General features: G+C 41.6%; 1 protein-coding gene across 1 annotated transcript in view; it reads left to right on the top strand.

Annotated features, from left to right (window-relative positions):
• The first annotated feature begins 818 nt into the window (after positions 1 to 818).
• Positions 819 to 22,208, top strand: part of LOC139368934 (rho GTPase-activating protein 39-like) — a 155,581-nt gene continuing 134,191 nt past the window's right edge. Inside the window, exon 1 of the mRNA XM_071108436.1 lies at positions 819 to 927. Coding sequence (XP_070964537.1) covers positions 914 to 927 — 14 coding nt within the window. The 5' untranslated portion in view covers positions 819 to 913. The remainder of the gene's footprint in view (positions 928 to 22,208) is intronic.

The following is a 22,208-nucleotide window of genomic DNA, read 5'->3' as shown; positions in this document are numbered from 1 at the left end:
TCACTTCACAGTCTGGGTTGTAGTTATTTGACATGTTCAGACCTGCAGTCCTTGATTGGGACACTCTGTTACCAATACCATACATGCCTATTACTTATTTGGACATTCATGTACTGTATAACATATTTGTCTGGGTTCTGACTAACCATACATTTGATCTTGTTCCATATTCAGCCAACAGGTTTCTCTGGTTCTTTCAGCTTTGGAAGCTTTGGTGAAAAGTAAATATCTTGATTTTAATGTGTTGATTTATTGGTACACATTTAAGAATGATTTCCCAAACAGTTCATTTAATACATAGACACTGATCCAAACTTTTGGACACAATTGGATCTGGGGTGACAGTCAACATGAGTCTGGGATGTATATTTCTGTCTCAGCACTAGGTGGGTGTATTGGATCATGTTGACACCAAGATCATCAGACACCCCAATGCAGAGGGAAAACAGAGGGGTATACTGCAAAGCAAATTCGATGAGTTAGCTAGCTAACTTTGATAAACAACCAGAAATAACTATTGATTTTCTGATTAATTAAGAAAGCTTAACTTAGATATGTGTTTTTGATTGTTGAGTCAATAAGACCAAGCCCATTTCAAACTTATCCTTCTAAAATATATATATATATTTCAGAATATTTAGGAAAGTTAGCTGGCTAACTCATTCAAGCTGCTTTGTAGTATACCGCTCAGTTAAATACAGTCCGTTAGGGATCAGATTACATATAAACCATGACCATGGTGGAGTTTCGTGGAGGGGTGTGTGTGCTGTACTGACTTGCACACAGACAGGGCAGGGGTGAGGCAGTACTGTGCTCCAGTTACGTGGAAACGCACATACATAGCTTCAACTAGTGGGAAATCTACTACAATGCAACTCTTATTCCAACTTTTTGCTCATACAATGTGAGGAAGATGGCCGAGACAAGGTATGCAAGTTACTATTTACTGTACAGTGTATTTTCATAGCAAGTAACTTTGTGTTTCTCTTGGTGAACGAAACTAGACCGATACAATGTGACACGTTTTTGCTGTTGATCCTCGTGTTGCCGCTTCTCACTTCTGCGGATTGATGATTTCCACTGTCTGCTGTGCTACAGTAAAATAATACAACAGGCTTGAAGTAGGCTATAGTCTGGAGATGGAAGCTTTACATTACTCAAAACTTTATAGGAAAACGTATTGTCTCGGTTTCCCTTTGCGTGCCTCAAATTTAAAATGTTCCCTTTATTTGAAATGCAAATGGTATGCTATGGAAATGAAAAAGAACAAACATTTGTCAAACGCAAATCGTTGTTACCATATAAACACAGTCTAAGACAATAACATGTAGTCAAGGACTTGAACAAACTCATTTCAAACGGATTAAAACTTGAAATGACGGACACCAACAAGACATACATACAAACTAATGCATTTGGGAGGTGAAATGTTATCCAATTTCATTTATTCATTCATTTGATTGTTCTGGATGAATATATTGTATTCATTACGGATGTAGTCCTTCTTTTCAAGAGAAAGTCATCCTAAAACACTGCATGCCTGTCCAATAACTACACTAGGGTCTATTACACTGCTCCTTATCGGTGTGTAAAACCATGCCTCTGGGCAACTTCACCGTTCAAACACGAGATCCAAGGTTTTTACAATGGATTAATGGGATAGTCTGGGGGGAAACATGCCTGGTCTTGACCGGCATGCATGTCGGTGAACAGATGCTGAACGCTACAGGAGAGGGCTGGTTAGTTACACATGGTCCAGCATGCTTTCCCTCTGGTGCTGTGTCAGTCAATCTGCCGCTCAGTCAGTCACTTCCCATCCTGACTTCCATGTGTCCAGCATAATGGCAACCATCAGCGGGACGGGCGTTGACGTATTTTATTCATATTTTAGTTCAACTGACTAGAGTCGATTAGCTGTTTAGTGTTGGCCTCATGCTATATACCATTTATATAAAGACATATAATGATTGGGGTAGTTTAGATGAATTGGTTAGCCTGTAATCAGTTGATGAGTGCAGTGGATAGAGCAGTGTATTGCTCTTACTGAATAGAGTTGTGTGAGTACTATATATATATAATAACAGAGATGTGTTACTACTGTATATATAATCACACTTGAAGGGAGTCCAAGTTACACATTGTGAAGACAGTGAGCAAATGGAGGCCATGGAAGCATTAACTATGTTTTATTGTGCTGTGGAAGCCAGAGTTGGATTGTATGATTGTGGTCCGATTTTAATGATCAGTTTCGTCTCTTGAATCTTGGCAGATGTTTCTACAAATAGCTTGGTTCCGCTACCAAAGTAAAAACACAAATAAAAAAACACATGCATGTTCCATAGCATTATTACTATTATACTAACTATTACTATTATACTAACTATTACTATTATACTAACTATACTATTATACTAACTATTACTAGTATACTAACTATTACTATCATACTAACTATTACTATTATACTAACTATTACTATCATACTAACTATTACTATTATACTAACTATTACTATTATACTAACTATTACTATTATACTAACTATTACTATTATACTAACTATACTATTATACTAACTATTACTAGTATACTAACTATTACTATCATACTAACTATTACTATTATACTAACTATTACTATCATACTAACTATTACTATTATACTAACTATTACTATTATACTAACTATTACTATTATACTAACTATTACTATTATACTAACTATTACTATCATACTAACTATTACTATTATACTAACTATTACTATTATACTAACTATTACTATCATACTAACTATTACTATTATCCTAACTATTACCATTATACTAACTATTACTATTACACTAACTATTACTATTATACTATTACTATTATACTAACTATTACTATTATACTATTACTATTATACTAACTATTACTATTATACTAACTATTACTATTATACTAACTATTACTATTATACTAACTATTACTATTATACTAACTATTACTATTATACTATTACTATTATACTAACTATTACTATTATACTATTACTATTATACTAACTATTACTATCATACTAACTATTACTATTATACTAACTATTACTATTATACTAACTATTACTATTATACTAACTATTACTATTATACTAACTATTACTATTATCCTAACTATTACCATTATACTAACTATACTATTATACTAACTATTACTAGTATACTAACTATTACTATCATACTAACTATTACTATTATACTAACTATTACTATTATACTAACTATACTATTATACTAACTATTACTAGTATACTAACTATTACTATCATACTAACTATTACTATTATACTAACTATTACTATTATACTAACTATTACCATTATACTAACTATTACCATTATACTAACTATACTATTATACTAACTATTACTAGTATACTAACTATTACTATCATACTAACTATTACTATTATACTAACTATTACTATTATACTAACTATTACCATTATACTAACTATTACCATTATACTAACTATACTATTATACTAACTATTACCATTATACTAACTATACTATTATACTAACTATTACTATCATACTAACTATTACTATTATACTAACTATTACTATTACCCTAACTATTACTATTATACTAACTATACTATTATACTAACTATTACTATTATACTAACTATTACTATTATACTAACTATTACTATCATACTAACTATTACTATTATACTAACTATTACTATCATACTAACTATTACTATTATACTAACTATTACTATTATGCTAACTATTACTATTATCCTAACTATTACTATTATACTAACTATACTATTATACTAACTATTACTATTATACTACCTATTACTATTATACTAACTATTACTATTATACTAACTATTACTATTATACTAACTATTACTATTATACTAACTATACTATTATACTAACTATTACTATTATACTACCTATTACTATCATACTAACTATTACCATTATACTAACTATTACTATTATACTAACTATTACTATTATACTAACTATTACTATTATACTAACTATACTATTATACTAACTATTACTATTATACTACCTATTACTATCATACTAACTATTACCATTATACTAACTATTACTATTATACTAACTATTACTATTACACTAACTATTACTATCATACTAACTATTACTATTATACTAACTATTACTATTATACTAACTATTACTATTATGCTAACTATTACTATCATACTAACTATACTATTATACTAACTATTACTATCATACTAACTATTACTATTATACTAACTATTACTATTATACTAACTATTACTATCATACTAACTATACTATTATACTAACTATTACTATTATACTAACTATTACCATTATACTAACTATTACTATTACACTAACTATTACTATTATACTATTACTATTATACTAACTATTACTATTATACTAACTATTACTATTATACAAACTATTACTATTATACTAACTATTACTATTATACTAACTATTACTATTATACTAACTATTACTATCATACTAACTATTACTATTATACTATTACTATTATACTAACTATTACTATTACACTATTACTATTACACTAACTATTACTATTATACTAACTATTACTATCATACTAACTATTACTATTATACTAACTATTACTATTATACTATTACACTAACTATTACTATTATACTATTACTATTATACTAACTATTACTATTATACTATTACTATTATACAAACTATTACTATTATACTATTACTATTACACTAACTATTACTATTATACTAACTATTACTATTATACTATTACTATTATACAAACTATTACTATTATACTAACTATTACTATTATACAAACTATTACTATTACACTAACTATTACTATTATACTAACTATTACTATTATACTATTACTATTATACTAACTATTACTATTATACTATTACTGTTACACTAACTATTACTATCACACTAACTATTACTATTATACTAACTATAACTATTACACTAACTATTACTATTATACTATTACTATTATACTAACTATTACTATTATACTAACTATACTATTATACTAACTATTACTATTATACTATTACTATCATACTAATTATTACTATTATACGAACTATTACTATCATACTAACTATTACTATTATACTATTACTATTATACTAACTATTACTATTATACTAACTATTACTATTATACTAACTATTACACTAACTATTATTATTATACTAACTATTACTATTATACTATTACTATTATACTAACTATTACTATTATACTATTACTATTATACTATTACTATTATACTAACTATTACTATTATACTATTACTATTATACTAACTATTACACTAACTATTACTATTATACTAACTATTACACTAACTATTACTATTATACGAACTATTACTATTATACTATTACTATTATACTAACTATTACTATTATACTAACTATTACTATTATACTATTACTATTATACTAACTATTACTATTATACTATTACTATTATACTAACTATTACTATTATACTAACTATTACTATTATACTAACTATTACTATTATACAAACTATTACTATTATACTAACTATTACTATTATACTATTACTATTATACTAACTATTACACTAACTATTACTATTATACTAACTATTACTATTATACTATTACTATTATACGAACTATTACACTAACTATTACTATTATACTAACTATTACACTAACTATTACTAGCATACTAAGTATTACTGTCATACTAACTATTACTATTATACTATTACTATCATACTAACTATTACTGTTATACTAACTATTACTATTATACTAACTATTACTATTATACTATTACTATTATACAAACTATTACTATTACACTAACTATTACTATTATACTATTACTATTACACTAACTATTACTATTATACTAACTATTACTATTATACTAACTATTACTATTATACTATTACTATTATACTATTACTATTATACTAACTATTACTATTATACTAACTATTACTATTATACTAGCTATTACTATTATACTAACTATTACTATTATACTAACTAATACTATTATACTATTACTATTATACTATTACTATTATACTAACTATTACTATTATACTAACTATTACTATTATACGAACTATTACTATTATACTAACTATTACTATTATACTATTACTATCATACTAACTATTACTATTATACTAACTATTACTATTATACTATTACTATTATACTAACTATTACACAAACTATTACTATTATACTAACTATTACTATTATACGAACTATTACTATTATACTATTACTATTATACTAACTATTACTATTATTCTAACTATTACTATTATACTAACTATTACTATTATACTAACTATTACTATTATACTATTACTATTATACGAACTATTACTATTATACTAACTATTACTATTATACTAACTATTACTATTATACTAACTATTACTATTATACTAACTATTACTATTATACTATTACTATTATACTAACTATTACTATTATACTAACTATTACTATCATACTAACTATTACTATTATACTAACTATTACTATTATACTAACTATTACTATCATACTAACTATACTATTATACTAACTATTACTATTATACTAACTATTACTATCATACTAACTATTACTATTATACTAACTATTACTATTATACTAACTATTACTAGCATACTAACTATTGCTATTATACTAACTATTACTATCATACTAACTATACTATTATACTAACTATTACTATTATACTAACTATTGCTATCATACTATGACTATTATACTATTACTATTACACTAACTATTACTATTATACTAACTATAACTATTACACTAACTATTACTATTATACTAACTATTACTATCATACTAACTATTACTATTGTATTATTACTATTATACTAACTACTACTATTATACTAAGTATTCAATATGGTCTATAGTCATACTGGAGAGAGTTTTCATTTGTGGAAAAGGGACATGTGTTACAACCCCCCGCCCCGTCTCCCCCGTCCCGTCCCGTCTCCCCCGTCCCGTCCCGCCCCCCGTCCCGTCTCCCCCCCACCCTCACCTATATAATGTGACACGTTTTTGCTGTTGATCCTCGTGTTGCCGCTTCTCACTTCTGCGGATTGATGATTTCCACTGTCTGCTGTGCTACAGTAAAATAATACAACAGGCTTGAAGTAGGCTAGAGTCTGGAGATGGAAGCTTTACATTACTCAAACTTTATAGGAAAACGTATTGTCTCGGTTTCCCTTTGCGTGCCTCAAATTTAAATGTTCTCTTTATTTGAAATGCAAATGGTATGCTATGGAAATGAAAAAGAACAAACATTTGTCAAACGCAAATCGTTGTTACCATATAAATACAGTCTTAAGACAATAACATGTAGTTAATGATTTGAACAAACTAATTTCAAACAAACCCCCACCCCCCCTCCCACCCCACCCATGGGTATCCCGGGTGAACAGGAGCATTGCTGAAATAAATAGTGTTAGGTTCTGACATCTTCAGTCACCCACACACAACCTCCACCGAAAGGTTGCAAGTTCAAACCCCCGAGCTGACAAGGTACAAATCTGTCGTTCTGCCCCTGAACAGGCAGTTAACCCACTGTTCCTAGGCCGTCATTGTAAATAAGAATTTGTTCTTAACTGACTTGTCTAGTTAAATAAAGGTAAAAAATAATGTTGAATAAAGCTATCCTGATGCAGGCAGACAACAATCATCTTCACTTCGACTCCCGGCCAATGCAAGTTGTGACAGACGGACTCCTGATGAAGAAAACAATCGTCTTCACTTAGATATACAGACAGTTATGGCTGGAGATGACACATAATGACATTGTGTAGTTGTGTAGCATTGGTGGCATTGTGGTTACTGCTGGCTGAGGCCTCTGATGTTCTAGATTGTTCTATAATGTCTCTCTCGTATGGTTCTCCTCTTCATCCAACTGTGTCTCAACTCTTTCCTTTCACCCCTGTTCTGTTTGTCTGAGGCCCGACACGCTGTTTGTATCTGTCTGAGCCCCGACACGCCAGGTATGTGTTTTTACTGGTTGGGGTCACTATGTGCTGACTGGGAGTTTGGGCTGAAAAGCTGCATTGTTGGGCCACTGCCTGCAGGATGAATCAGAGAGAGCTGACCATTGTGGATATCATCAATAACCATTTTAGATGTTGTCAAAGACCTTTAGTCCTCCACAGCTGAGTCTGTCTGTTTATTTTATTTATTTAACCTTTCTTTAACTAGGCAAGTCAGTTAAGAACACATTCTCATTTACAATGACAGCCTACCCTGGCCAAACCTGGACAACGCAGTGCACCGCCTTATGGGACTCCCAATCACATCCGGATGTGATACAGCCTGGATTCGAGCCGAGGACTGTAGTGACGCCTCTTGAACTGAGATGCAGTGCCTCAGACCGTTGCATCACTCGGGAGCCCTAGAAAGCTGGTTGTTGGTTGGTTGATGGAAAGTAACTGTGTGGGTTCATGTGCACACTCCTTTATGTGCACGTGTGCAATTGTTTGCGTTGTTGTTGTTGTTGTTGTTGTTGTATATCTGTAGGCTATATTAGGTTTGAGTCAACGTGGCTAAACAGTGATCCCCATAGTGGTAGGGTGAGAACAGCCAGGGAGTGGTACAGTAGGACAGAGATCACCATAGTGGTAGGGTGAGAACAGCCAGGGAGTGGTACAGTAGGACAAACCCTGGGAATGGTAGGGTGTGTCAGTGCAGAGACCTTCTCTACTGGGTGGGGTGGTGGGTTGGTGCCGTCTGCATAAGGAACCTCCACGGGGAGGGAGACAGCTGTGAGGAGGCGCGTCTGAGCTGCCCAGCCCATGAATTAATGAAACTGTACTGCTACACACTAAAGCCGTGGTAGAGCACTTCTAAACTTGACATGAAAGTTAGTCATGACTTTGTAACAACACAAGACAATCTAAAGCAACGGCTTTGGATTAACTGAGGGGTATCCTACGAAACAGGTTTGAGGAGTTAGATTTGACCAAAGTTACCTCACTAAGTTCAACCCAGGATAACTGACCATACCTTAAAAGGTATGACTTTGTAACAACACAAGACAATCTAAAGCATCGGCTCTGGATTAACTGAGGGGTATCCTATTAAACAGGTTTGAGGAGTTAGTGAGGTAACTCTTGGTCAACTTTGGTCAACTCTTCAGCCAGCAGTAACCACAATGCCACCAATGCTACACAACTACACAATGTCATTATGACTGTCCGTCATGTGTCATCTCCAGCCATAACTGTCTGTATATCCAAGTGAAGACGATTGTTTTCTTCATCAGGAGTCCGAGTCTGTCACAACTTGCCGTGGCCAGGAGTCCCTTAGGGCAGTGCACAATTGTCCCAGCGTCGCACGGGTTAAAGGAGGGTTTGGCCCGGGGGGGACTTTACTTGGCTCATCGCGCCCTAGCGACTCCTAGAGCGCGCTGAGCCGGGCACCTGCAGGCCGACTTCGGTTGTCAGTTGAACGGTGTTTCCTCTGACACATTAGTGCAGCTGGCTTCCGGGATAAGCGAGCTGATGTTGAGAAGTGTGGAGTGGTGGGTCACGTGTTGGAGGACGCATGACTCGACCTTCGCCTCTCCCGAGCCTGTTGGGAAGTTGCATCAAGGAGACAAGATCGTAAATGGATATGACGAAATTGGGGAAAAAAAGGGGGTAAAATAAAAATGTATAAATGCTATTAAAATGTGTAATGTTAAAATACATCACATTACACATTTATTAATGACAGAATGCATTTTAAACTTCACGCAAGGAAACACTTTTTTATTACTTTAATAAAATGTGAAACAAGGTGCTTGTGCATATTGATAATTACACCAAAGACGCCAGTAACGATAAGCAATAAAATAATGACATTAACAATATGTAATAAAATAAAGATGACATTAACAATATGTAATTAAGATGACATTAACGATATGTAATAAAGATGACATTAACGAGACATTATAAAATAAAGATGACATTAACGATACATTATAAAATAAAGATGACATTAACGATACATTATAAAATAAAGATGACATTAACAATATGTAATTAAGATGACATTAACGATATGTAATAAAGATGACATTAACGATACATTATAAAATAAAGATGACATTAACTTCTTGACGCAACCCATCTCGTTAGCGGGATAATTTTCATCAACAACCGCTGAATTGCAGGACGCCACATTCCAAAAATATTACTAAAAATATTTATATTCATGAAATCACAAGTGCAACATAGCAAAACACAGCTTAGCTCTTTGTTAATCCACCTGTCGTGTCAGATTTTTTAAAATATGCTTTACAGCGAAAGCAATCCAAGCGTTTGTGTGAGTTTATCAATCACTAGACAAAACATTATGGACACCTAACAACGCAGACGAAAATTCCAAATAGTATCCATAATGTCCACAGAAACATGTCATTTCTTCGTCCCATCGCGCTCTATCAACTCATCGTGGTGGGCCGTGTGCCTGCAAGCTGACCCCGACACATTGGTGCAGTGCGGCTTGGCAGGGTGGTGTTTCAGAAGACGCATGGCTCTCGACCTTCGCCTCTCCGTAGGGGAGTTGCAGCGATGGGACTAGATTGTAACTACCAATTGGATATCACGAAATTGGGGAGAAAAAGGGTTAAAAGTAAAAAATATAATTATTAGCTAAGTAGTAAGCAATTGCAAAGTTGCAAATTAGCTACAATTTTTAAGTTGTCTGTGATGAGATTCAAACACGCAACCTTTGGGTTGCTAGATATTCACGTTAATACGCCTACCTACCCACCCACCCGCCCTACTTTCGTTTTTGCCTTAAGTAATCTTCTGTCTTATGTAACCTTACAAAAATGCAACATATCATACTAATTTGCATGTCCTGGATTTGCATATACTATGTAACGTCTAGTCTATGAGACCAGGCTGGGTTCCTATCTAGGTTTCATCCTAGGTTCCTGCCTTCTACAGAGTTTTTCACTGTGCTTCTGCCTCTGCATTGCTCGGCTGGGTTTCTGAATAGCACATTGTGACAACAGTTGATGTAAAAGGGCTGAATAAAAATACATTTGATTTTCTATTTGGGGGGAAAACACAGCAACCAACACTGGGTCTATTGTTACTCTGATACAGTGTTTCCCATATATGTATACGACCAATGAAATGGGATTTAATTTGGATTTGATTTGAATTCACCTGATTCAACTCATTGAGGGCTTGAGGATTGGTTGACAAGTTGAATCAGGTGTGCTTGTGTGCTGTTGGGGTTATTTGAGGACTGGAGTTGAGAAACACTGTTCTAATGAGTAGATATTTCCACAAACACTTCAGTTGCCTTAATAACATTCCCCAAAATACTCCTGCAGTCCAAACCCCTTGGCGCCCATCCCTCTCCGTTTGGTTTTTACCGCTACCCAGTAGGTGCTTGTCTGTGGTTGTGTGGATTTAACTCCCTGTATTTAACTGGTCTAACTGGCCTGTTTCCCTGGCACGGTGTTCCTTAGGCCTGGGTCACAGAGTAGTAGTCAGTAAAAACGCCTGCTCATTAAGATGGGCCGTGATTCAGGGTCATTAACATAGCTAGGACGTGTGCTACATTGACCCTACTCCTGGGTCATGACTTGAAGACCCATGCCAGGGTTGCTGTTTATGTTCTAATCCAAATTGACGGTAATGAATGCTGTATACATAATTTATTTGTTGTTTTTTTGGCTCCTAGCCCACAGTGTGATGAGGAATAGGCTGTATACCCTGAGATGATGTGTTATCTAACTGCCTGCTTCCCGGTGAATAGTTAGAAAGTACCAAGCAACATTTCAGTCACTGCTGACACTACAATGCCCTCACCCTAAACTTCACCTGCTGATTGTTTTAACGTTTTAGTAGAAGGAAAAGTCAAGAGTTGAATGTTACGTTTGTTAAATGTTAAAATTTGGTTTAATCTTTCATGACATTATCAGCATTATGGTCCAGCAGGCACTGTATCCCCGGCTGCCTTCTAGACACCGATCACTTATTGTAGGCATTTTGCTGATGTCATTCAGTACAGTACGTAGCCTGTACTAGAGAAATGTCAAGTTTGAAATGACACGGGTTTGGTAATATAAGTGATTGTTAATGGAACCAATGATGGCTACAACCATGAAACCTGTAGTAGTAGTTAAAATGATAACAAAATAAAAACAGTGATGCGCATTCATGTTATAAACTTAGCTTTCTATTTATCATTATGACATCAATTCAGGTCTACTACCTTCTACTACCTTCCTCCGTCCTGTGATCGCACCACGGCCAACCACCACGGCCTGCTGTGGGCCTCCCTGCAGCCCCCCCCTCCCCTCTAAAGGCACTCTAATGGTATTCCTCTGACTGGACTCAAAGTGAGCGTATGCGCAATGTTTACTGTTCATTTTTATTGTTAATTTCACTTTTGTATACAGTGGGGCAAAAAAGTATTTAGTCAGCCACCAATTGTGCAAGTTCTCCCACTTAAAAATATGAGAGAGGCCTGTAATTTTCATCATAGATACACTTCAACTATGACAGACAAAATTAGAGAAAAAAAAAAAAAATCCAGAAAATCACATTGTAGGATTTTTTATGAATTTATTTGCAAATTATGGTGGAAAATAAGTATTTGGTCAATAACAAAAGTTCATCTCAATACTTTGTTATATACCCTTTGTTGGCAATGACAGAGGTCAAACGTTTTCTGTAAGTCTTCACAAGGTTTTCACACACTGTTGCTGGTATTTTGGCCCATTCCTCCATGCAGATCTCCTCTAGAGCAGTGATGTTTTGGGGCTGTTGCTGGGCAACACGGACTTTCAACTCTCTCCAAAGATTTTCTATGGGGTTGAGATCTGGAGACTGGCTAGGCCACTCCAGGACCTTGAAATGCTTCTTACGAAGCAAGTGAGGTAGATAATATACAAAAGTGAAAAAAACAATGCAAACATTAAACATTACACATACCGAAGTTTCAAAACAATAAAGACATTACAAATGTCATATCACAATTAGTGTTGTAACAATGTACAAATGGTTAAAGTACACAAGGGAAAATAAATAAGCATAAATATGGGTTGTATTTACAATGGTGTTTGTCTCTCTCTATCTCTCTCTGTCTCTCTCTGTCTCTATCCCTCTGGTTGATCTAAATGGAAGTGTGAAAGGAGATTTAATCTTCATAACAAACACTCTCCACCTCTACATTGTTGCTCTGGGGGGGCTTGAGAAATGTCTCTGCGTGTAAAGGAAGGATCGGGGGAAAGCCTCTGTTGTCAGCCCTGCGTCTCTTTTCTGTGATTTATATAAGAGGTTGGAGGGGAGGAAACCTTCTCACAGTATGTGTTGGATCAGCACCCTGCTGCAACATGTCTCAAAGAGATTTAGAATAATTGACTTCTCCATGGTAACAGAGTTGGAGTGGCGGCTGGCTGGGTAGTGGTGTTGACAGGGGAGGAGGAGGACTGTTAATAGGCATGGTGTTGATATGTTCTGCTGTTTGATGAGAAAAACCTAATGAGAAACTATATCATACAGACATATAGCCTGTCCTCTCCTGTCCTGTCTTCTCCTATCCTCTCCTGTCCTCTCGTTTCCTCTCCTGTCCTCTCTCCTGTCTTCTCCTGTCCTCTTGTTTCCTCTCCTGTCCTCTCTCCTGTCCTCTCGTTTCCTCTCCTGTCCTCTCTCCTGTCTTCTCCTGTCCTCTTGTTTCCTCTCCTGTCCTCTCTCCTGTCTTCTCCTGTCCTCTCGTTTCATCTCCTGTCCTCTCTCCTGTCTTCACCTGTCCTCTCGTATCCTCTCCTGTCTTCTTCTGTCCTCTCGTTTCCTCTCCTGTCCTCTCTCCTATCTTCTCCTGTCCTCTTGTTTCCTCTCCTGTCCTCTCTCCTGTCCTCTTGTTTCCTCTCCTGTCCTCTCTCCTGTCTTCTCCTGTCCTCTCGTTTCCTCTCCTGTCCTCTCTCCTGTCTTCTCCTGTCCTCTCGTATCCTCTCCTGTCTTCTCTTGTCCTCTCGTATCCTCTCCTGTCTTCTCCTGTCCTCTCGTATCCTCTCCTGTCTTCTCATGTCCTCTCGTACCCTCTTCTGTCTTCTCCTGTCCTCTCGTATCCTCTCCTGTCTTCTCCTGTCCTCTCGTATCCTCTCCTGTCTTCTCCTGTCCTCTCAGATCCTCTCCTGTCCTCTCTCCTGTCCTCTCGTATCCTCTCCTGTCCTCTCTCCGGTCCTCTCGTATCCTCTCCTGTCTTCTCCTGTCCTCTCCTGTCTTCTCCTGCCCTCTCGTATGCTCTCCTGTCTTCTCCTGTCCTCTCTCCGGTCCTCTCGTATCCTCTCCTGTCTTCTCCTGTCCTCTCGTATCCTCTCCTGTCTTCTCCTGCCCTCTCGTATCCTCTCCTGTCTTCTCCTGTCCTCTCGTATCCTCTCCTGTCTCCTCCTGTCCTCTCGTATCCTCTTCTGTCTTCTCCTGTCCTCTCATATCCTCTCCTGTCTTCTCTCCTGCCCTCTCGTATGCTCTCCTGTCTTCTCCTGTCCTCTCTCCGGTCCTCTCGTATCCTCTCCTGTCTTCTCCTGTCCTCTCGTATCCTCTCCTGTCTTCTCTTGCCCTCTCGTATCCTCTCCTGTCTTCTCCTGTCCTCTCGTATCCTCTCCTGTCTTCTCCTGTCCTCTCGTATCCTCTTCTGTCTTCTCCTGTCCTCTCATATCCTCTCCTGTCCTCTCTCCTGTCCTCTCGTATCCTCTCCTGTCTTCTCCTGTCCTCTCGTATCCTCTCCTGTCCTCTCTCTGGTCCTCTCGTATCCTCTCCTGTCTTCTCCTGTCCTCTTGTATCCTCTCCTGTCTTCTCCTGTCCTCTCGTATCCTCTCCTGTCTTCTCCTGTCCTCTCGTATCCTCTCCTGTCCTCTCTCCGGTCCTCTCGTATCCTCTCCTGTCTTCTCCTGTCCTCTCGTATCCTCTCCTGTCTTCTCCTGTCCTCTCGTATCCTCTCCTGTCTTCTCTCCTGTCCTCTCGTATCCTCTCCTGTCCTCTCGTATCCTCTCCTGTCTTCTACTGTCCTCTCGTATCCTCTCCTGTCTTCTCTCTCCTGTCCTCTCGTATCCTCTACAGTCTTCTCGTATCCTCTCCTGTCTTCTACTGTCCTCTCGTATCCTCTCCTGTCCTCTCCTCCTCACCTTTTCCTCTCAGCATGAAGAGTCGTCATGGACCATTTCCGACTGCCCGTACAGAACGAGACTTGTAATGAAGGGTTCATGGTTTAGCATTTTCAATTAAAAATCGGCCAAAGGTTTTTCACCTGCCAGGTTCACAAACAAAAGACTCTTCAAGGAGGGATTTCCTTTGTATGTGTCAGAAGAGTGTTTGCATACAGCCACACACACACTCACACACACAGTGGGTCTGAGTGACTAACCTTGTTCACACCCTGTTGTCATGCAGCTCAGTCAACACAGTGGCTGAGGTGCTCAGCCAGGCACCTCTCTGTAGTTAGAGGCTTGTTTTTATCTCTCACAGACAGTGGAAAGGGTTAACTCTGGACATTCCTTTGTCTCTATATTGCTGGTTGGTGTTGCAGTTAAAAGGGTCCCCCATGACTCAGGCCCAGCAGACTGACTGGGAGGCTCAGCCGGCAGGATGGAAAAGTGCTCAGTGGTGGGGAGCACAGTGTCCAGCCTGCCTAAGCCCAAATGGACTCTTCCTTCCTTTCCTGCTCCTTTCTGCTCAGGTTGTTCGCAGCTGGTGTGTGTGCACCTGTGTGTGTGTTGGTTAGATCGGGTATGGGTTGAGTGGGTTGGTTCTTCTATCCTTGTTGGGACCTAAAATCCCCTAAAGCTTTGTAAGGACTGTAAAACAAAGACAAATTCTCCCTTGTGGGGATATTTCCCACATCCCCATGAGGTCAAAGGCTATTTTAAATTCAGGAGTTAGGGCTAGGATTAGAATTAGGGTAAGGGTTAGTGGTTAGGTTTAGAGTTAGGAGTTAGGTTTAGGGTTAGAATTAGGGTAAGGGTTAGTGGTTAGGTTTAGAGTTAGGAGTTAGAGCTTGGATTAGAATTAGGGTACGGGTTAGTGGTTAGGTTTAGAGTTAGGAGTTAGAGCTTGGATTAGAATTAGGGTAAGGGTTAGTGGTTAGGTTTAGAGTTAGAGTTAGGAGTTAGGAGTTAGGTTTAGGGTTATGGTAAGGGTAAGGTTTAGGTTTAGGGGTTAGGGAAAATAGGATTTTGAATGGAAACTCATTTTAGGTCCCCACGACGATAGAAGAACAAGACGTGTGTGTGTGTGTGTGTGTGTGTGTGTGTGTGTGTGTGTGTGTGTGTGTGTGTGTGTGTGTGTGTGTGTGTGTGTGTGTGTGTGTGTGTGTGTGTGTGTGTGTGTGGACGTGACAGAGAGAGATGGTGAGGTTGTGGTATTGCAGTGGTTCTGGTTGTCCTGATGTTTACCCCTGCTAACCCCTGTGTAATCCAGGACCGGCCCGGGGCCTGTGGCTCAGTGTCTCCCAGGGGAGGGCCACTCAGGACAGTCATTAGTCGAGTGGATGTGGGCCTGAAGCCTGAAGGAGAAGGCCAGTGGCAATGAATGACAATCTTTGCCATTGTCTGGCTTAATGAGTGCAGGGACAAAGCTGCTGCTCAGGAATGTCCCTGTCCATCCATCCATCCATGTTAGTTTAATGGGTCCCAGACGAGGGCCTGGGAAACTCCTCTAAGAACTATCATTAACTGACAGTAGGGTCTAGAGAATGAGAGCTGGAGGAACAGTGGAGCATTTGAAGATGGTCGTGATCTGTGGCGATGCTCAGCAGTATCACAGTTCATCTGAGTAGCAGTAGTTACTTGGAGTCAAATCACAATTTATTTAAAGTGCATTTAACAAAGTGACGACCCAGTTTTGAGCACAAAGTCACCGGAGACGGTCTCAAGTCTCTGCTCTATAAATCTCCTTTCAGGGGGAGAGAGAGAGAGGGGGAGAAGGATGGAGGGGGAGAGAGAGAGAGGGGGGAGAAGGATGGAGGGGGAGAGAGAGAGAGGGGGAGAAGGATGGAGGGGGAGAGAGAGAGGGGGAGAAGGATGGAGGGGGAGAGAGAGAGAGGGGGGAGAAGGATGGAGGGGGAGAGAGAGAGGGGGGGAGAAGGATGGAGGGGGAGAGAGAGAGAGGGGGGAGAAGGATGGAGGGGGAGAGAGAGAGAGGGGGGAGAAGGATGGAGGGGGAGAGAGAGAGAGGGGGGAGAGAGAGAGAGGGGGAGAAGGATGGAGGGGGAGAGAGAGAGAGGGGGGAGAAGGATGGAGGGGGAGAGAGAGAGGGGGGAGAAGGATGCAGGGGGAGAGAGAGAGAGGGGGAGAAGGATGGAGGGGGAGAGAGAGAGAGGGGGAGAAGGATGGAGGGGGAGAGAGAGAGAGGGGGGAGAAGGATGGAGGGGGAGAGAGAGAGGGGGGGAGAAGGATGGAGGGGGAGAGAGAGAGAGGGGGGAGAAGGATGGAGGGGGAGAGAGAGAGAGGGGGGAGCAGGATGGAGGGGGAGAGAGAGAGGGGGGAGAAGGATGGAGGGGGAGAGAGAGAGAGGGGGAGAAGGATGGAGGGGGAGAGAGAGAGAGGGGGGAGAAGGATGGAGGGGGAGAGAGAGAGGGGGGGAGAAGGATGGAGGGGGAGAGAGAGAGGGGGGAGAAGGATGGAGGGGGAGAGAGAGAGAGGGGGGAGAAGGATGGAGGGGGAGAGAGAGAGGGGGGGAGAAGGATGGAGGGGGAGAGAGAGAGAGGGGGGAGAAGGATGGAGGGGGAGAGAGAGAGAGGGGGGAGAAGGATGGAGGGGGAGAGAGAGAGAGGGGGGAGAGAGAGAGGGGGGGAGAAGGATGGAGGGGGAGAGAGAGAGAGGGGGAGAAGGATGGAGGGGGAGAGAGAGAGAGGGGGAGAAGGATGGAGGGGGAGAGAGAGAGAGGGGGGAGAAGGATGGAGGGGGAGAGAGAGAGAGGGGGGAGAAGGATGGAGGGGGAGAGAGAGAGAGGGGGAGAAGGATGGAGGGGGAGAGAGAGAGAGGGGGGAGAAGGGTGGAGGGGGAGAGAGAGAGAGGGGGAGAAGGATGGAGGGGGAGAGAGAGAGAGGGGGGAGAAGGATGGAGGGGGAGAGAGAGAGAGGGGGGAGAAGGATGGAGGGGGAGAGAGAGAGAGGGGGAGAGAGAGAGAGAGGGGGGAGAAGGATGGAGGGGGAGAGAGAGAGAGGGGGGAGAAGGATGGAGGGGGAGAGAGAGAGAGGGGGGAGAAGGATGGAGGGGGAGAGAGAGAGAGGGGGGAGAAGGATGGAGGGGGAGAGGCATTGGAGCGGAAGACGTACGAATGAGATACACTGGCAAACTGCAACACTCACCCTCCTCACTTCTCCTCACCTCTCCTCACTTCTCCTCACCCTCCTCACCCTCTCTCTCCAGAACAGACACCATGAGGACATTCTCCCTCCCTTTATATATCTCCTCACCTCTCCTCACCTCTCCTCACTTCTCCTCACCTCTCCTCACTTCTCCTCACTTCTCCTCACCTCTCCTCACTTCTCCTCCCCTCTCCTCACTTCTCCTCACCTCTCCTCCCCTCTCCTCACTTCTCCTCCCCTCTCCTCACTTCTCCTCCCCTCTCCTCACTTCTCCTCACCTCTCCTCACCTCTCCTCACCCTCCTCACCCTCTCTCTCCAGAACAGACACCATGAGGACATTCTCCCTCCCTTTATATATCTCCTCACTTCTCCTCACCTCTCCTCACCTCTCCTCACTTCTCCTCTCCTCACCTCTCCTCACCTCTCCTCACCTCTCCTCACTTCTCCTCACCTCTCCTCTCCTCACCTCTCCTCTCCTCACTTCTCCTCACTTCTCCTCACTTCTCCTCACCTCTCCTCTCCTCACTTCTCCTCACCTCTCCTCACTTCTCCTCACCTCTCCTCACTTCTCCTCACCCTCCTCACCCTCTCTCTCCAGAACAGACACCATGAGGACATTCTCCCTCCCTTTATATATCTCCTCACTTCTCCTCACCTCTCCTCACCTCTCCTCACTTCTCCTCTCCTCACCTCTCCTCACCTCTCCTCACCTCTCCTCACTTCTCCTCACCTCTCCTCCCCTCTCCTCACTTCTCCTCCCCTCTCCTCACTTCTCCTCACCTCTCCTGACTTCTCCTCACCCTCCTCACCCTCTCTCTCCAGAACAGACACCATGAGGACATTCTCCCTCCCTTTATATATCTCCTCACTTCTCCTCACTTCTTCTCACTTCTCCTCACCTCTCCTCACTTCTCCTCACCCTCCTCACCCTCTCTCTCCAGAACAGACACCATGAGGACATTCTCCCTCCCTTTATATATCTCCTCACTTCTCCTCACCTCTCCTCACCTCTCCTCACTTCTCCTCTCCTCCCCTCTCCTCTCCTCACCTCTCCTCACTTCTCCTCACCTCTCCTCACCTCACCTCTCCTCACTTCTCCTCACCCTCCTCACCCTCTCTCTCCAGAACAGACACCATGAGGACATTCTCCCTCCCTTTATATATCTCCTCACTTCTCCTCACCTCTCCTCACCTCTCCTCACTTCTCCTCTCCTCACCTCTCCTCTCCTCACCTCTCCTCACTTCTCCTCACCTCTCCTCACCTCACCTCTCCTCACTTCTTCTCACCTCTCCTCACTTCTCCTCACCCTCCTCACCCTCTCTCTCCAGAACAGACACCATGAGGACATTCTCCCTCCCTTTATATATCTCCTCACTTCTCCTCACCTCCACTCACCTCTCCTCACTTCTCCTCTCCTCACCTCTCCTCTCCTCACCTCTCCTCACCTCTCCTCACTTCTCCTCACCTCTCCTCACCTCACCTCTCCTCACTTCTCCTCACTTCTCCTCACCTCTCCTCACTTCTCCTCACCCTCCTCACCCTCTCTCTCCAGAACAGACACCATGAGGACATTCTCCCTCCCTTTAAATATATCCTCTCCTCACCTCTCCTCACTTCTCCTCACCTCTCCTCTCCTCACCTCACCTCTCCTCACTTCTCCTCACTTCTCCTCACCTATTCCTCACTTCTCCTCACCCTCCTCACCCTCTCTCTCCAGAACAGACACCATGAGGACATTCTCCCTCCCTTTATATATCTCCTCACTTCTCCTCACCTCCACTCACCTCTCCTCACCTCTCCTCACCTCTCCTCACTTCTCCTCACCTCTCCTCTCCTCACCTCACCTCTCCTCACTTCTCCTCACTTCTCCTCACCTCTCCTCACTTCTCCTCACCCTCCTCACCATCTCTAACCCAGAACAGAGACCATGAGGACATTCTCCCTCCCTTTATATATCTCCTCACTTCTCCTCACCTCCACTCACTTCTCCTCGCCTCTCCTCAGAGAGAGAGGGGGGGGAGTAGGGAAAGGGAGAGAGAGAGGGGGTGAAGGATGGAGGGGGAGACAGAGAGGGGGGGAGAGAGAGGGGGAGAGGGGGAGAGAGAGGGGGAGGGGGAGAAGGAGGGAGGGGGAGAGAGAGAGAGGGGGAGAGAGAGGGGGGGAGTAGGTATGGAGGGGGAGAGAGAGGGGGAGATAGAGGGGGGGGGGGGGGGGAGGGGGAGAAGGAGGGAGGGGAGAGCGAGAGGGGGGGAGAAGGATGGAGGGGGAGAGAGAGAGGGGGGGAAATAGGGAGGGGGAGAGAGAGAGAGGGGGGAAGGAGGAAGGGGGAGGGAGGGAGAGAGAGAGGGGGAGAAGGATGGAGGGGGAGAGAGAGAGAGGGGGGGAGAAGGATGGAGGGGGAGAGAGAGAGGGGGGAGAAGGATGGAGGGGGAGAGAGGGAGAGAAGGATGGAGGGGGAGAGAGAGAGAGAGGAGGGGGAGAGGGGGAGAGAGAGGGAGAGAAGGATGGAGGGGGAGAGAAGGATGGAGAGGGAGAGAGAGAGAGAGGGGGAGAAGGAGGGAGGGGGTGAAAGAGAGAGGGAGGGAGAGAGAGAGATTGACAACAATGTAAGTCTATTTCTATTTTATTTTTACCTCTGAGGAGAAACCCTCTATCAGATCTCACTTTTCTTCCTCAGACCCCAGAGACAGAATGCAGTGTTGAGTTAACGGAACACACAGGCACACATCACAGAGGAGAAGAAAATACCCATTATAATTGGCAGGGCCACTAGTTACACACACACACACACACACACACACACACACACACACACACACACACACACACACACACACACACACACACACACACACACACACACACACACACACACACACACACATGCTCTCTCTCTGGTCCTGACAGAGGGCTGGAGTCAAGACTGCCTGGCGCTGGGTCCTGACTAAATAAACACACAGTGGCTGTGGGGACCAAACCATACCTCTCCCAAATGGTGCCTGTCTATTTACCCTCTCAGCATTGCCACATACAAAGAGGGCAAGACAGAGAGGGACCAACAAACAAAAGGGACAAAATGAGGGACACGTTGAGAGGACAGGAAAAAAAGGCTGTGATTCATCCCGTGTTTCCACCATGTAAATAGATGCTTTCCTCACCTCCCCTCTTATCTCCTCTGTCCTCATCCTTTACCTCCCCTCTTATCTCCTCTGTCCTCATCCTTTACCTCCCCTCTTATCTCCTCTGTCCTCATCCTTTACCTCCCCTCTTATCTCCTCTGTCCTCATCCTTTACCACCCCTCTTATCTCCTCTGTCCTCATCCTTTACCTTCCCCTCTTATCTCCTCTGTCCTCATCCTTTACCTCCCCTCTTATCTCCTCTGTCCTCATCCTTTACCTCCCCTCTTATCTCCTCTGTCCTCATCCTTTACCTCCCCTCTTATCTCCTCTGTCCTCATTTTACGTCTGACGGTCCTCTGGGCCTTAAATCTGACGGTCCTCTGGGCCTTATTTATGTCTGACGGTCCTCTGGGCCTTAAATCTGACGGTCCTCTGGCCCTTAATCTGACGGTTCTCTTGTCCTTAAATCTGACGGTCCTCTGGCCCTTAATCTGATGGTCCTCTGGGCCTTAGGTCTGACGGTCCTCTGGGCCTTAATCTGACGGTCCTCTGGCCCTTAATCTGACGGTCCTCTGGGCTTTAGGTCTGACGGTCCTCTGGGCCTTAATCTGATGGTCCTCTGGGCCTTAGGTCTGACGGTCCTCTGGGCCTTAATCTGACGG

The sequence above is a fragment of the Oncorhynchus clarkii genome, chromosome 16 (assembly GCF_045791955.1).
Source record: "Oncorhynchus clarkii lewisi isolate Uvic-CL-2024 chromosome 16, UVic_Ocla_1.0, whole genome shotgun sequence".
Lineage (NCBI taxonomy): Eukaryota > Metazoa > Chordata > Actinopteri > Salmoniformes > Salmonidae > Oncorhynchus > Oncorhynchus clarkii.
This window is presented reverse-complemented; position numbering and strand designations above follow the sequence as displayed.